A 16,941-nucleotide genomic window follows, 5' to 3' on the forward strand; every position below is an offset into this window, starting at 1 on the left:
TTGGGCATGCAGGATAGTCAGTTACTAACTTAAGTGGCTTTTATGTGTTAAAGCTGAGGTCCTTCTGAATTGTGCATGCCCCTCAGTCTTCTGTTTTCCTCTCCGTTTGCAAAAGCTCTCCTCCAAGTGGAAATTGGCATCCTGGCAACTGCATTTTAGCTAAACATTTCTCCACTGATGCAGCAGGCATGATTTTAAATAGTCTTAATTATATTAACTGTTGTTGCTTAGATACCATTCTTGGTCACTGATACTTACATGTTTCTTCTACTTTTATACTCGAATTGTTGAAGCACAGTCTGTTCACTGTTGACTTTAAGGCATTCAAGATATTTTTGCTTTTGAAAGTAGGAGGCCTAACTTCTCTATGTCTCCCTACTTCAGAACTGAACTGTTTGAATTCTGGTTAATGATAGTGACGTGGGAAAATATGAACACAGAGAAATATAGTAATGACCTCTGATACCCTAGCCTTCTAAGAACAGGGAACTTTTGAGCTTGCACCTGCTGCCTGCAATGGTATAGTCATTGCATAGGTTTGTCATTTCTCCCTTGTCTGTTGTAACTTTCCTCACAGTCTTTCCTCACAGAACCGATTTGTATATTGTTTTATATCATGAATGCCATTAAAGGTTTTGTATTGTATTGTATTGTATTGGTTTGTCATTTTTCTTGGTAAACCTGAGCCATTGTTGGCACCGGGCCGCGGCTCCCTCTCCCCGCCCCCCCCCCCCGCAGTAAAAAACTTCCCAGGCCGCAAGCTTGCGGCCGACAAGCTTCTTATTATGGGAAGGGGGGAGAGGAAAGCAGGGCCGCACATGCGTATTGTGCATGCATGGCCGGGCCGCGCATGGGCCATGCGCAACCAAAATTGTGCATGCGCTGCACTTTTGTGCATGTGCGCATGCGTGAAAGTGCCGCACATGTGCTATTTCAGCCACGCATTGTGCATTGCGCATGCACGGCATGCGTGGCCGGGCAATCACCCTCCCTGCTGCTGCCGGTCCCCAGCCTGAAAAAGGTTGGGGACCACTGGTTTATATAATTAACCTGTCATACTATGGTTTTGGATGAATGGATGAAATTGTAGCTGGCCACTTGTTGAATCTGCCTGATTTCTTCAGGTTGTCACCAGCTTCCAGTCAACCTGTGTTTGACTGATGGAGAGCTAGACATGTGTCTTCTCTAGTGTTAGAAAAGTACTAAGCCAGATCTTTATTATGGTTGTAAAGCAGTACTTTGTTTTGTTCCCTTGAGCGACATCTTCCTTTGTCAGCCTGCCATAGAAAATAGACCTCTGGTACTTTGTAAGAGCCTCTTGTGATGCAGAGTGTTAAAGCAGCAGTCATGCAGTCTGAAAGCTCTGCCCATGAGGTTGGGAGTTCAATCCCAGCAGTCGGCTCAAGGTTGACTCAGCCTTCCATCCTTCCGAGGTCGGTAAAATGAGTACCCAGCTTGCTGGGGGGTAAACGGTAATGACTGGGGAAGGCACTGGCAAACCACCCCATATTGAGTCTGCCATGAAAACGCTAGGGGGCATCACCCTAAGGGTCAGACATGACCTGGTGTTTGCACAGGGGATACCTTTACCTTTTTTTTTTTACTTTGGGAAAAGGCAGCCAGCTTATGTAAAGCCACTTAAGAGAAGAGTAGTATGATGGGAAAGTTGCAGTTATAATAGAAAATGCCCTTTATAGTGCCACCAGTGTGTCTAGGAATTTGAAAACTCTATTAAGGTTCTGTTTGGACTTCTGATTACCAATTTTTCAAGATGGGAATGGCTATCTGTTGGAGATCTGAAATATGTTTTGAGCATAACAGCTAAAAGATGGTATTCAACTGTCTAGGGAAGACAGAGAACTTGGATTTATAAGGAATCAAAATGGTTGCTCAACTCATTATGTTTAGATTACTGTATACAGACATTCCCTTTGCAGTACTTGAGTACACTATGAAAATCAAGGCTTCTCAGTTAATCTGAAGTGATAATGTAGCCACTTGGGCCACTCTGTTTAATGGTACTATCATCACCTTAAATATTGGTTGTGTTCATTTTATGTTATCTGCAAGTGCAAATCAGCTTCATTATATTATTTTAAAATATGTTTTACTTTTACAACTTAAAAACCTGTGGTCATTATAAACTTTAGAAGCCAGAAAGGAGCTTTTGGTGGTCTGAGCTTTTCACCAATCCAGAAGTTTGGCTGCAAAGGAGAGGACACGCATTAATGGGTTTAAACTACAAGTACAACGATATAGGCTAGATATCAGGAAAAAAAATTCACAGTCAGAGTAGTTCAGCAGTGGAATAAGCTGCCTAAGGAGGTGGTGAGCTCCCCCTCACTGGCAGTCTTCAAGCAAAGGTTGGATACACACTTTTCTTGGATACTTCAGGATGCTTAGGGCTGATCCTGCGTAGAGCAGGGGGTTGGACTAGATGGCCTGTATGGCCCCTTCCAACTCTATGATTCTATGATTCTAAGTATTTTCAAAATATGAAAATTCTGTATTAGTCTATATTATTTTGGGCATTGGATTATTTTATGCTTTGAGAATTTAAATCATAGAGATTTAGACTTTTCATGACAAAACTGTATTTAGAAGTTGTAACTAGCTGCCACAAACAGTGTTGCTGTGCATATTCTTCTTTCTCCCATCTCCTCTGGCATATAGAGATTGGGTTATCCTGATTTGATCAAGCTTCAGTTTGAAAAAGTACCTGCCTTCTGACATCATTGAATTGAAGTTTGATCAACTCTGGAAAGTTTTGCATCACACTCCATGCATGAAGATAAAAAGAAAAAGTAAGGGGCACATTTGAGCACTGCAACAAACTGTGCCCAATCAGAATTTAATGGTGACTTGTAGTGATGCTTGAATGCAACCATTATATATCTATCTTTTAAAATACTATACCTACATATAGAACATTTATTGTGTTATTTTCCTACTGATTAGCCCTTGCTTAAATCATTAGCTAATCACCTTTCATATCTGTGTCCCTACTGATTTGTTTCTGATGTGTTATTTCTTAGCTTTGTTGCTCTTTGGAGGAAGAGATAGGGTAGAACAAGTATGCATTGTATTCTAGTAGGTTTCTTGGGGAAGTGGGAAAGTAATATGGTCTGATTGTGAATTGTTATGATCACTTGGGATGTAGAAAAGTAGCATTTCTTTCCAAAATACTACTCTTACTATATTATCAAGGATGTCTAGAAAAGAGCTAGAATGCAAGTTCTTGTTTAAGGCATAACAGGGAAACTTCTGTGGCCAAGTTTAACTGCTAAGTTAAAAGAAACCAAATATTTGTTGGATGTGTTTAGCTTGGCTGAATATTTGATGTTTTAGTTTTAAGGTGACTACAGATGTTTCTGCTTTACAGACTGAACCACCACTCAATACTCCAGAAAACAGGGAATATACTGCTGAAATCATGTTTGAGTCTTTCAATGTTCCTGGACTTTACATTGCTGTTCAGGTAAAAGTTAATTTAAGTTCTTGGAGGGAGCATCTGAAGTAGTACTTTTTAAGAGTAGAGTATACAGAAAATGTTGTCCTTATGTTGTCCATCATTCTCTCAGCCTCACCTACCTCACAGGGTGTCTATTGTGGAGAGAGAAAAGGGAAGGCAAATGTAAGCTGCTTTGAGACTCCTTCAGGCAGAGAAAAGTGGCATATAAGAACCAACTCTTCTTCACCTGTTTTTTATGACAGTTATGAGGAACAGATAAGATCCGTGTTTGTATTCTCACACTACAATTGCTGCAGCATCAATAATGTCTTTCCCCACTCCTCTCAAAAAAGTAACACACCATAATAAAATGAGTGGCAAAATTTCCAGGCTCACATACCAGCAATTATATTTTTAAAGCTCAGTGTGTTTTCACTGAAGGTTGTGAATCTGCTTTTCTAAATTTTGGTGCTGTAGATTAAAAACTATACTTGTATGCATTTCCTGCCCTTGCAATTAAATATTCATTCTCTTACTTAAAGCCAAAATAACTGTGGGTTATTATTTTAGTCAAAACATCTTGATATGATGAATAATGCAGAAAAAAATCTCTTTAATAGAAACCACCAGAGCTACGAACACTTAAACTTAATTGATGCCCTTCTTATATTTCATTTTCATAAATGAATTGTGTATTGTCTTATGTTATATTTCGTAGTAGAACTCTGCTTTGATTTCCTTACAAAAATAAGTGGTTGGTTTAAAGTAGGGGTTTCCAGCCTTCAATGAGCCTACTTCTCATTATTGAAAAATACCCTGATCTCTCCCCTCCCACCAAACAAGTTTGTTCTGTCTTCAAAACGGAACGTGGACTAGGAAGAGCACAGCAAAGTAGCATAGATAAAATCCTTAAAACCTTTTTAAAAGCCTAGAGCATGTATGTCCACAATGTTATCTTGCATCTTCTAGGGATGTTAGCAACCTCTGTTTAGTATGTGACCAAATTGTTTTATGTAACATGTAATGCCAGTGTGCATGGCATTACGAATAAAATGCTTGTGAAATAAGAAGTTGGTTTCAATTGTGTGTGTGCAGTATGCTAAACAGCAAACCTTACATGTTCTATGTAAATGTTTCAAAATGTTTTATGTAAACCGCCCAGAGCCATAGGGAAGGGCGGTATAAAAATATAAATAAATAAAATAAATTAAAATTCCATACAGTCAAATTAGAAATAATGCAATTCTTGCGTGTTGCTTGCTAACCTTTAATTCTCTATGATATAAGGTACATTCTGCTTGTTAGACAAAAGATTACTAATGATTCAGTCCCCACAGTGATGTCATCTTGAGAATTATCATTCAGAATGATCTGTTACAAAATCTAGACTTTTCTCCCACTAAATAAAACTGCTTTGAGTTAGTAATGCCATGTTCTTGGAGGGAGGGTAGATGTTGGAGAGAAATAGTCCTTACTACATGAACAAGTTGTGACATATAAAATAAAAGTGCAAATTGACCACAAATATATTTACACCATGGAAAAATACTCATTCAATGTACTGATTTTAAACAGAATACATGTCACTATCTAGCTCAGGGTTTCTCAACCTTTTTACTTTTGAGAACCCCCTGAAACATTTTTCAAGCTTCGAGAAAGCCCGGATATGATGTCATCAGGCCACGCCTTCTTGTCATGCCCCAGAAGTCACATGTTTCCAGTGTGCATGGCATTACTAATAAAATGCTTGTGAAATAAGAAGTTGATTTCATTTGTGTGAGTGCAGTATGCTAAACAGCAAACCTTACCTGAACGAAACAAGGAAGCATTAATCTCAGCTGTTATGAAGCTCACCATGCAAAGCAGCAATTCTTCTCAGGGGACATGATCTGCATGATTTGGAGATTACCTGTAACTTTGGTAGACCTCCAGGCATCACCAGGAGTTTGGCAATCCTAGCAAGACCTGAGAATATATTTTCCAAGGGTAGGAAATGGCTGCCAGGGCAATGGGAAGCAAGGAAAGTAAGGAATCCATATGCAGGCACTGGATCCAGATGCCAGCACCCAGCCCATCTCCAGACTACAGTTTTCCTGGAGAAAACAGCTGTTTTGGAGTGTAGACACCCTGGCATTGTACTCTAAAGTCCCTATACTCCCCAAATGCCATCCCCAAATCTCCAGAAGTTTCCCAACCTGGATATGGTAACTGTATCCTCAATGCCAGAGACCAGGCAAAAATTGGCAACACTGGGGGTGAGGGAGCACTGTCAGATTTAGGCTGAGAAACTCCTGAGATTTGGGGATAGAGCTTGGGAAGAACAGGGACCTCAGTGATGTACAATGCCATTTAGAATCCATCCTTCAGAATCTCCATCTACCGCCTTTCCACCCACAAGCCCAAGAGCTGCATAAGGACCTGCCCAATCTCACATAACTCCCCTCTCAACAACCACCCGAGTAAAACGCACATGTGCATACTCCTGCCAACTGCCCCAGTTAAACACACATGCACACTCTTCCCTTGACCATCCCAGATAAAAACCAGTTAGAAACATATGTGTGCACACACCCATTCTGAACAGGGACTCTCATTCTACAACACACAGAGGCGTAGTGCAATCCTGGGCAGTGAAATAAGCGATCACTCCCCCCCCCATCTGAGCCAGACCCTCCGAAAGCTTCTGCTGAATCAGGAAACCCTCCTTGGCTCCCACAGCACAGGACAGCCTCTGAAAGGCCCAAGGCCTGCCAAAGCAGCGAAGGCCTAGTTATACCTCCCTCGCCACCACCCCACTGGAAAGCCTCTGAAAGTCCTGCTGCCTAAGTGGCGAAGGCCCTATCTTACCCCTATAATCCCTCACCTCCCCCCCCCATTAAGAGTAAGTTAAAAACACTCCTCTCTGGGATCCAACTACTCCATGAGCAACAAGCCCCAGCCAGCAAAGATGTTTATGGCCAAGGCCCCTCTCCTCACCCCCTTCAGGGCAATCACTGGCCATTCTGTGGGGGAGGGTGGGTTAGCATGACCATATACGAAAAAAAAATGTAAAAAATATTTTAAAAATTATTTCCCTCCCGAGTGCAGAAAACCCCTGCCCCCCCCCCACAAAAACTCAGGGTTTCACAAAACCCCAGTTGAGAAATCCTGATCCAGCTTCTGTACTTTTCAGCTTCATCTGTTGCACTGAGTAACACAATTATATTAAAAGCTTTTATTTTGCATGTCAGTGTTACTTGAAAAACAGGCTTTTAAGGTTATGATAAAACATTAATGCTCAAATGGTTTCTCTTGGCAAGGCTGTCCTTGCCTTAGCTGCGTCTTGGACATCAAGACAAGTAGGAGAACGAACGCTGACTGGAACAGTTATAGATAGCGGTGATGGTGTAACTCATGTCATTCCTGTGGTAAGTATACACTAATATCAGACTGGGTTGTTAAGCTGGAACGGTGCCATTTCTAAAATATAGCCACTATGGGAAGGATAGCATAGTTGGTTATTTTTCAGTCACATCCTAGTGTGCGTTACCCTATATGTAGGAATAGAAACTACACTTTTATATATAGCAACCCCTTTTATATACCATTTTGACTGTATCTGTAACATTAGTGGTGCACAGTTTTGCAGCATCCCCCCCCCCTTCCAGTAAAATGTGGACGAATGACCTAGAGATATTGTTTTGGTAAAACACCAGAGCTTTCAAACAGCTATTAATGTCATCTCATTTACTGTTCCTTTCCATACAGTGCACGTTCCAAAGCTTTAGATGTATGTGGTACTTAGCAGATCATATTCTTGGTCATTATATTGTTGTCTCTTGTAATGTTGTGCATTCTATTTTGGTGATGGTGATTCTCAGTCACCTGATACCTCTGAATGGTCTCATTATTGAGATAAAATGTTTTTTTATTTCTCTCCCCCCACTCCTTTATTTCATTTAGGGTGTTTCTATGTCACCTTTCCATCAAATTCAGGGTCCCCAAGGCAGTAAACATTTCAAGTATTGCAAGTCTTTAAAATTCAAATTATGCAAATTTGTGTGTGTATATAGATATATACATGGGAGAGTAATTGTAAGAGTTAGAATAAAGATCAATCAAAACAAAGGAGTCTTCACCTGGTGTCATAAGGCCATCTGCGGCTTGGGCCTTACCTATCCAGAGGACCTTATGCCCACCACAAGACTCTTTGATTTGCTGGTATGAATCTGCTGGTGGACCTGGCCCCCGGGAGGCTTGACTGGCCTTGACTAGGGCCAGGGCCTTTTTGGTCCTGCTCCAACCTGGTGGAATGACCTCTTTGAAGAGCTGAAGGCCCTGGTGGTGTTGTCATCATTCTGCAGGGCCTGTAAAATGGAATTATTCTGCCAGGCATTCTGTTGAGGCTAGACTAGGAAGATCAGGTCCTCCTATATAGGCCCTGCAGGTCACATTGCCTTGATAACTGGGCATAGCCTCTTTCCCAAGGATGACAGTTGCTATTGGGGAGGGGGTGAGTTTTTAGACTATTTTACCAGTATCTTGGTTATTATTCTTATTGAGAGGTTATATTGTATTTTAATGTTACATTGTATTATTCTTTTACTGTAAACCACCAGGACTGGCTTCCGGGAGTAGTGGGGATAAATCAAAATATAAACTAGCTAAGAAACAAATAAATAAGGCAGTGATGGAGGGTGAAAGTCAAATATCCTTGGGAGAAAGATCCTGCCCCACAACCAAGAAGGTTATTTCTTGGTTTGCTACCTATCTAGCCTCAGATGGGGGAGGAGACATGAAACAGGGCCTCTGAAGATGACTGGAGTAGATGGATAGGTTCATGTGAGAATAGGCAGTCCTTAAAGTATGCTGGCCCCAATTATACCATAGCTTAAAGGTTACTTGTGAGTACTCATTTACACATATTGCTAAATACTAGCAACAAAAAGAACTGGTGAAAATGCCAGAAATACAACTCCTAATGAGACATGATAGGAATTTGCTAGGGCCATGTTCCCCAACCCCCGGGCTATGGCCTGGTATCGGGCCGTGGAGCCCTCGATACCAGGCTGCGGCAGGGGAGAGAGAGGTGTGGGCGTGCCTCCCTCCCCCACGGCATGGCACTCCCCCCGTGACACGGTGCTCCCTCCTCCGGCGCGGCGCTCAAGCCTAGCGTGAACGCAAACGTGCAGGTACAGCAGCTCTGTATCTGCTCGTTTGCGCCCACCAGTGAGCACGGCTCCGCAGGGGGGAGGCGCGGACTCAAACATGCAGGCACAGCAGCTCCGTGCCTGTGCATTTGTGCCCGCGCCTCCCCCCACCGCATGGCGGACACAAACGCACAGGTGGGGAGCTGCCGCACCTGCGCATTTGCAACCGCACCCCCCCCCCGCAGCATGGCTAGGTTTGAGTGCTGCACTGCGGGGGAAGAAGCGCCATGCTGCGCGGGGGAGAGAGGCGAGCCCACGTCTCACTCCCCCCCCCCCCAGTCCCCAGGCTGAAAAAGGTTGGGGACCACTGTGCTAGGAGATTCTTGTTTAAAGAAAAAAGCTTTGTTTATTTTAGCATTCTTCAGCGACTTTTCTATGTTGCAAAACTTAACAGTGTTTTACTTAACAGTGGTTTACAGTGTGAATAAAATAATATTAAAACCACCTAAAAGACCCCAACTTAAAATTTTAATTAGGATTGCCAAGAAATAAAAACTTAATTTACAATGAATGATAAAACAGTGGAACAGTGTAAGGCACTTAATGTCTGCATCTCTTCTTATTACATCTTCCTATGGAACTGATTTTTTAACTAACTGTTGATGTACAAGTTGTATCGTGTTGATGATTTACCCTCCTCTGCTATGCAAAAATGGAGCTTCACATGAAAGGGAATGTATTGTCTATATATTGGTAGAGTTAGAGTGAAGTAAATATGGTGCTTGTATTAATTTTATATGCCCGGTAAGTGCTCATATATTTCTTCCATCAGTGTGTGCCAGCTTTGGAGAACATGGTGTTTTTGTTGAAGTTTATGAAAGGTGTTTTATTTTACTTCCAGGCTGAAGGCTATGTGATTGGCAGCTGTATCAAACACATTCCAATTGCTGGCCGAGATATAACTTACTTTATTCAACAGTTGCTAAGAGAACGAGAAGTAGGAATCCCTCCTGAACAATCACTGGAAACTGCTAAAGCAGTGAAGGTAAATGAGAAAAAACACAACCCATGCATGTTTGTGTTTAAAGTAAAATGAGTATTTCAGTGGTAGATGGTTTTCAAGTGAAATTATCCATTAAATAGATCTCAAAGACTCATGTCACATATAGTCACTGGAACCAGGGTAAACATTGCAGTTCAACTGGCTTAGATCATGATTTACACACAGGAGTCTAAGCTGTCAACTTTAAAAAGGAACAGTAGAAAAGGGTAAGAGCCCGGTAGCACTATTTGTGACAAGGTATGAGATTTCATCAGTCACTGCTGACTTCTTCAGATACAGCTAGAATGGAGCTCATGAAAGCTCATGCCCTGCCACAAATGTTGTTAGTCTTTAAGGTGCTACTAGACACTTGCTGTTTTGTTCAGCAGTATACTTCAGAGACCGCTTCACTGCCTACTTTCCTCAAAGAGCCTGTGCTCCACCACCTCCAACTGGCTAGTGATCCCTGGCCCCAAAGAAGCATGCCGGACCTCAACCAGGACCAGAGCTTTCTCTGCCCTGGCCTCCACCTGGTGGAACTTGCTCCCTGACCAAAATGATGACATCTACTGGGTCTCCAGAAAACCCCCATCCATATAATGAACTCCCATACCAGTCTTTCCATGGAACCACTGTTGTATAGTTAGCAAGTTAACTCACTGTTGTATAGCTAGCAGGTTAATTAGATGTTTACCCACTGCTATTAGTTAAAATCACTGCTACTATTGTTCACTTGAATTTAAGAATTACCTTGTACTTATTTATTTATTCATATTTATCTTGTTACACTAAGAGCCTCTTGTGGCGCAGAGTGGTAAGGCAGCCATCTGAAAGCTTTGCCCATGAGGCTGGGAGTTCAATCCCAGCAGCCGGCTCAAGGTTGACGCAGCCTTCCATCCTTCCGAGGTCGGTAAAATGAGTACCCAGCTTGCTGGGGGGTAAACGGTCATGACTGGGGAAGGCACCGGCAAACCACCCCGTATTGAGTCTGCCATGAAAACGCTAGAGGGCGTCACCCCAAGGGTCAGACATGACTCGGTGCTTGCACAGGGGATACCTTTACCTTTACTTTATCTTGTTACATGTACTTCCTCTTGTTATATGTAAACCACCCTGAGCCAAAAAGGAAGGCGGTATAGAAATATAAGAAATAAATTAAATAAAAAGGAACACATTTCCAGTATTTTTTCTAATTTCTTTTCCCATTAGAAGTATTGCAAGAAGCAATGTAGTAGTCGAAATTCATAATGTAAAGCCATAAATACTTTGAGTTTTTCCATAATCTTAAACTCTAAATACTTTGAATGTTTGTGCATTTTTACTTTCCCCCTAAGAATAAATCTATTGTTACTCATGGATTCTAAATTCTGAAGGTATGCATTGTGGCAATGCTTGAATATATTGGGGGTATATAAAAATGCACATCTACTAGCACTGCTAATTATCTTAAATATGGGTGATTATTGCTACTGCAGCATTTTGGAAGGCCTTTCATTTGTACCTTAACTCATTTTGCTCATAAAAACTTTATTCTAATTAAACTGAGATCAAGTTTTAAAATCTTCAGATTTTATGTGTTCAAGGGAACTACTTTTCCCTTAATGTTTGTACTTGATTTTCAGGAGCGTTTTAGTTATGTCTGCCCTGATTTAGTAAAAGAATTTAACAAGTACGATACAGATGGCACCAAGTGGATTAAACAGTATACTGGAATCAACGCGATCTCCAAGAAGGAATTTACCATTGATGTTGGCTATGAGAGATTCCTAGGGCCAGAGATCTTCTTTCATCCTGAGGTAAACTCTGATGCGGAGCTTAATGAGACATTTAGGCAAAATAATATTGGCCAGATAGTTCTGTGGCTTTGCTTTTAAACTTTTGTGCTTTTTGATGTTTGGGACAAATTTCAATGTACTTCATATTCATATAAAATTAATATAAATGGTAAATCCATTTTTTAATTTTATGTTGTGTTGTCTAAATTGTATAGATACACAACTGATGAATTTCTCCTTTTCATTGCATAGCTTTCACACCCACCTTAAGGCATTGTCCTCCTAAAGATTTACTTATACTTTACCCCTTTTTATTTTTTGGAGTCACATAATGTTCTCTGCATAGTTATTTCACCCAGCTTCAGAGTGGAAACCACCAGCCTGGATTTTTGTAGCAAGAATGAATATTTCTGCCATTTTTCATATTGAATAAAGCTGCTTGATTCAGTGCTGAGCATCTGAAATGTGTGGGTGGCCACTGAACTGTTCAGTACAAGACATTAGCAGGCAAGCTGGCAAGGAAAAGAAGCAATTAGATGACTTCATCACCTTAATTCCTGTTTTCAGTATCTATATAGCAAGTATGGGAGGGTTTTTAAGTTTTTAAAAAATCATCTTTTGTCGTATCCATCCATTGTTGTTATTTTCCTAATGGTTTAAATAGGAGCAATTCTACAGCTGTGTATTTGTTTTTAATTCAGGTAGAAGAAGAGTTGGTTCTTATATACCACTTTTCTCTACCCGAAGGCGTCTCAAAGCCGCTTACAATCGCCTTACTTTTCCTCTCCCCATAACAGACACCCTGTGAGGCGGGTGAGGCTGAGAGAGCCCTGATATTACTGCTCAGTTGGAACAGCTTTATCAGTGCTGTGGTGAGCCCAGGGACACCCAGCTGGTTGCTGGGGGAGCGCAGATTCAAACCCGGTTTGCCAGATTAGAAGTCCGTATTCCTAACCACTACACCAAATTGGCTTTGAAGGTTTGGGTCCCTTGCCTACAGGCAGGTGTTTGCAGCCTCTGACACAGGGTGGTAGGCACAGTTACATGCACGTAAAATTGCTTTTAACTTACATATGTATTGTAATGATCGATGGACAGATTGACTATTAAATATTTGTGTAGTCTGTTAGTTTCATTAACATGAAAACCTGTATAAATCACACAGCACTATTTGCCGATGGAATTGCACTAAAAGTTTGGTCAATGGAGGAAAATCTCAGATAGTTAAATAGCAAATGAATCATACATTGGTTCAACCACAAGGTAGCTGATAGCTAGGCATTTTGCAAATCTTCAGAAATATGCTTGGTGTCAAAAAGAACAGAACTAGGTTGGAGTAAGAAGTGCTGGCTGGAAAGAAGAATATTCCTGAATTTAGTTTTTCTTATTCATTTTCAAGAGCCCCTTGTGGCGCAGAGTGGTAAGGCAGCAGACATGCAGTCTGAAAGCTTTGCCCATGAGGCTGGGAGTTTGATCCCAGCAGCCGGCTCAAGGTTTACTCAGCCTTCCATCCTTCCAAGGTCGGTAAAATTGAGTACCCAGCTTTGCTGGGGGGTAAACGGTAATGACTGGGGAAGGCACTGGCAAACCACTAGAGCAGTGGTCCCCAACCTGCGGGCTGCGGCCCGGTGCCAGGCCGTGAAGGCCTTGGTGCCGGGTCGTGGCTCCTTCTTCCCTCCCCCCCGAAGCGAGAAGCTCGCCAGGCGGCGAGCAAATCGGCCGCCAAAGCAGCCGATTAACTCGCAGCCTGGCAAGCTTCTTGTTTCAGGAGGGGAGGGAAGAGAAGCTTGCCGAGCCGCAAGCTAATTGGCCGCTTTAGCGGCCGATTTGCTGGCGGCCCGGAGGCGGCGGCGCAAACACACATGCGCAGACTGCCACGCACGCGTGTTTGCGCCCCTGCTGGGCGCAAACGTGCGTGTGCGGCAGTCTGCGCATGCGCGTTTGCGCTGGGGCTGCCGTGAGCGCACGGGCCCCCAGGCCGCCCTCTCCCCCCAACGCGGAGCAGCGGTCCGCAGCAGCCAAAAGCTTGTGGTCCGCTGCACTATAGGATGTCACCCCAAGTGTCAGACATGACTCGGTGCTTGCACAGGGGATACCTTTACCTTTACCTATTCATTTTCATTGCAATAATGAAAGACACATATTTGATTGACTTTCTTTCATTACCTAATAAGTTAAATTCATCCTTATTATGTAGTGCTATGCCTGTTTGAGCTGGCCCATTTTGCTTTCCTCTTCCAAATGAGGGAAAGTGAAATGGACTGTTGAAATGGCAGGCAGCCATTTAAACCGTCTGCTTCTGTAAACTTAACAACTGATGAGCTTTTAGGATTAAATTGAGCACTGAAATGGCTTGCAGCCATTTTAATCTAATAGCAGGACAGGTGCGCCCATCTGTTGTTAACCTGAAATGGCTGGCAGCCATTTTAGTTGTCCATTTCACTTCCCCTCTCTTGATGGGGGGAGCAAATGAGACAGTTTTAATTGCTCGCAGCCATTTAAATATAATAGTTGACGTTATGTTCGCACTGCTCAGCTGCTAAGTTTTAATGGCTCAAACCAAAGTTCGGAAAATGTTTCTAGAGGATACAAACGAGGCCAGTTTTATGGAAAAATTTGTTTCATGCACTGGTTCGTGTCCATTCCTAGAGCTTAGGTTTTCCTTGATCCCACCCTTTCATTTTTGAAGTAATAATAAAGTATAACATTTTTGATATGAAGAGTTAGAGTTACGCAAACAGGCAATAAAATAGCCTATCCCCTTAACGATCACATAATCTAAAATAATTAAGACAACAGGATAAAGAGTAGCATTCTTACATAGTAGATGGCAGCTTAACTTCTACCAGTCATTTCTGTAGCTTTACTGGCTCTCTTTTGTTTTCTGTTTCTGGAGAATTCTAGGCTGTCGTTTGACTTGAATAGATCACAGGAAAGGCTGACATTCTGTATTAGCTAATGGATAATGCACACTGTTTGTATTTCTTTAACACTTCTGAATTAAAATTACTTAATCATTCTTTTTTTGTTTCTAGTTTGCTAACCCAGATTTCACACAGCCCATTTCAGAAGTAGTAGATGAAGTTATTCAGAACTGTCCTATAGATGTTAGACGTCCATTGTATAAGGTCAGTAAAGGTAGTGAAGTTACTGTGTGCATGCATGCATAGATGTAGTTGCTTTAGGACAAAGTGTGCTTTGAACTCGTGCAGTTAGGTTAGATATCTGCCTCTACTTGCAATAATATTTTTTTACATTGAAAGCACAACAATGGGTTGTTTTTTCTGTCTTGAAGAACAGTGTAATATGCACGATATAAACAATCAAATGTGTTCTTTACAAAAATGTATACATTAGTAAAGTGAATTTAACAATTTTAGTAGTTTTAGGTTTGAAAATGAAAAGATGACTTTCAGTAGTCCAGAGGAAATTTGTTGATATTTGGGTCACATCTATTCGTATATGATACTTTAGGCCGTTACAATGTGTATGTTTTAAAGCTTGGCTCTGACAATTAATTTTGTTCTGTACTGTTTGTGGAGTACAGACCGGATCCTGAAATATGAATAATAATTGTTAATCTGGCCTTTCTTCATAGAAATAATAAGTGAAAGTGATGGAAGTGGTAAAATTCCCATACACACCTATTGGGGAAATATCTTTACCCAAATAGTGAAAACATCACACAAGACTAGATATGCCAGCACAGGTATGCCATCAGAAAAACAGGGAAGAGGTCAGCTTACACTCACAGATAAGTTACAGGGATGTCCAATAATAATTTTTGTATGGGTCATTGTCCTTTCAAGGAAATACAGTAGTGATTACAGTTGGATTTTTAAGTTTTCAGTCTTCCATGTCCCATAAGTGATTATAACTGTGTGTGCAATTTCAATTCAGAATATTGTTCTCTCTGGAGGCTCAACTATGTTCAGGGATTTTGGTCGTCGTTTACAACGAGATTTGAAAAGGACTGTTGATGCCAGGCTGAAACTCAGCGAGGAACTGAGTGGTGGCAGACTGAAGGTTTGTTTTCTTTGATAATACATTGCAGTGATGTGTGGGGTTCAGTTGTTTAGAATGGAGGGTAATGCGTTTATAGGGTCCTGCTTTTTTTCCGCTTATATCTCTCTGACTTTATTGGTGAAGGCCTCGCTCCCCTGCAGGAGCATATTTTCTGTTTGTTGGGGATTGCACTGTCTGCAGTGATAGTGAACAAGATCACCATCACATTCTAGGATACTGCAAGCTAATGGAGACACTGAAGATCTTGAGAAAATATGCTATTTTAACCCCTATCTTTCCTTCTGCTGCTGTCTCAGGCCTGTGGTCTTCTGTCTTTCAGTGAGTTTCTTCAGTTTCCAGTGTAGTATAATAGTTGGACTAGTGTCATCCCCAGCCTGCCCCGCTGGTGAATTGGTGCTTCTGCCAGGCACCTCCACAAAATTCTTCAAGCCTCAGAGAGAGCATTCTGTTCCCCCTTCTTTCCCACCAGCTCTCCTCTCTAGTTTGAGTTGGCCCACTTGGTTTGCCTTCTGTCTGGCTTGTTGCAGGAGCCTCTTTTTGTACCTCTCCCAGCCTCTATCACCCTCCCATTGGGCATTATCCCTGTCTCTTTAGGGTTAAATTTTTCTGATTGGATCTGCCCCTTGCAGCTCCATTCATTTATTTTTTTATTTCTTTTTTGTATTTTTGGATTTATATACCGCCACTAGCCAAGAGGTCTCACGGCGGTTCACAATAAAACATTAAAACCACAATAAAAGCCCCATAGTCCCCATTTTACAAAAATACAAACAACAATGGCATTCTAGCTATTAACCCCACTTGTTCAGTCAGAGGCCATACCGTCAATTCTGCACGAGAGGGAGCTGCTGTGCCTGGTCTGTAGACTTTCTCAGGGTGCCCAGGTCCAATCTCCTGTCTTACTTCTGATGTGGGTCCTGAGCAATTTTCCATCCTGCCACTTCCCTGAGGATAGGGCTTTTCAGCTTCCAGGTTCCTGAGGGTGCAGCAACTGCTGCCTGCCACGGTGCTGTCCCAGTGAACATCCATCTTCCCATGAACATCCATCTTCCCATGGGGCCTCACACTGCCTTCCTGTTCTCATTTTCCCTGCCTACCACTTCTTGCCAAAAGAGTCTCCCCAGTAAGTTTGGGGTTTGGACTAATGCTGGACAAGGCTGGGCTGGCGAGCACGGGGGTTTCTTTTCTGATCCTGCTGGGGAGTTGGGACAACTAGGATCTGGTTCAAATGTCTACTCTTTCATGGAAGCTTTTTGGATGACCGTGGGCCATTCACATTCAGCATAACATACTTTGCAGGGTGGTTGTAAAATGGAGAAGAAAATTATCTAAGCTGCTTTGAGTCCTCCCTCAGTGGGGGGAAAGGCAGGGAATAAATGAAGTAAGTAAAAAGGTTAATTCATCACCTGACTTGTCAGCATTTTTGTTTCTCTGGGGCCTAAACATGTGAAATAATAAGCTCTTTCACACAAAATGTTTTGAGCAGTATCTCTAACCACTTCATCTGACAGTTGTCTA

The 16,941-nt window shown here is 42.0% G+C and overlaps 1 protein-coding gene across 1 annotated transcript in view; it reads left to right on the forward strand.

Annotated features, from left to right (window-relative positions):
* Positions 1-16,941, forward strand: part of ACTR3 (actin related protein 3) — a 61,855-nt gene that overhangs the window by 40,689 nt on the left and 4,225 nt on the right. Inside the window, exons 5-10 of the mRNA XM_077320275.1 lie at positions 3,383-3,478; positions 6,751-6,858; positions 9,482-9,625; positions 11,245-11,418; positions 14,433-14,525; positions 15,298-15,423. Of these exons, the coding sequence (XP_077176390.1) occupies positions 3,383-3,478; positions 6,751-6,858; positions 9,482-9,625; positions 11,245-11,418; positions 14,433-14,525; positions 15,298-15,423 (741 nt within the window). The remainder of the gene's footprint in view (positions 1-3,382; positions 3,479-6,750; positions 6,859-9,481; positions 9,626-11,244; positions 11,419-14,432; positions 14,526-15,297; positions 15,424-16,941) is intronic.

The sequence above is a fragment of the Paroedura picta genome, chromosome 2, assembly GCF_049243985.1.
Source record: "Paroedura picta isolate Pp20150507F chromosome 2, Ppicta_v3.0, whole genome shotgun sequence".
NCBI classification, from domain to species: domain Eukaryota; kingdom Metazoa; phylum Chordata; class Lepidosauria; order Squamata; family Gekkonidae; genus Paroedura; species Paroedura picta.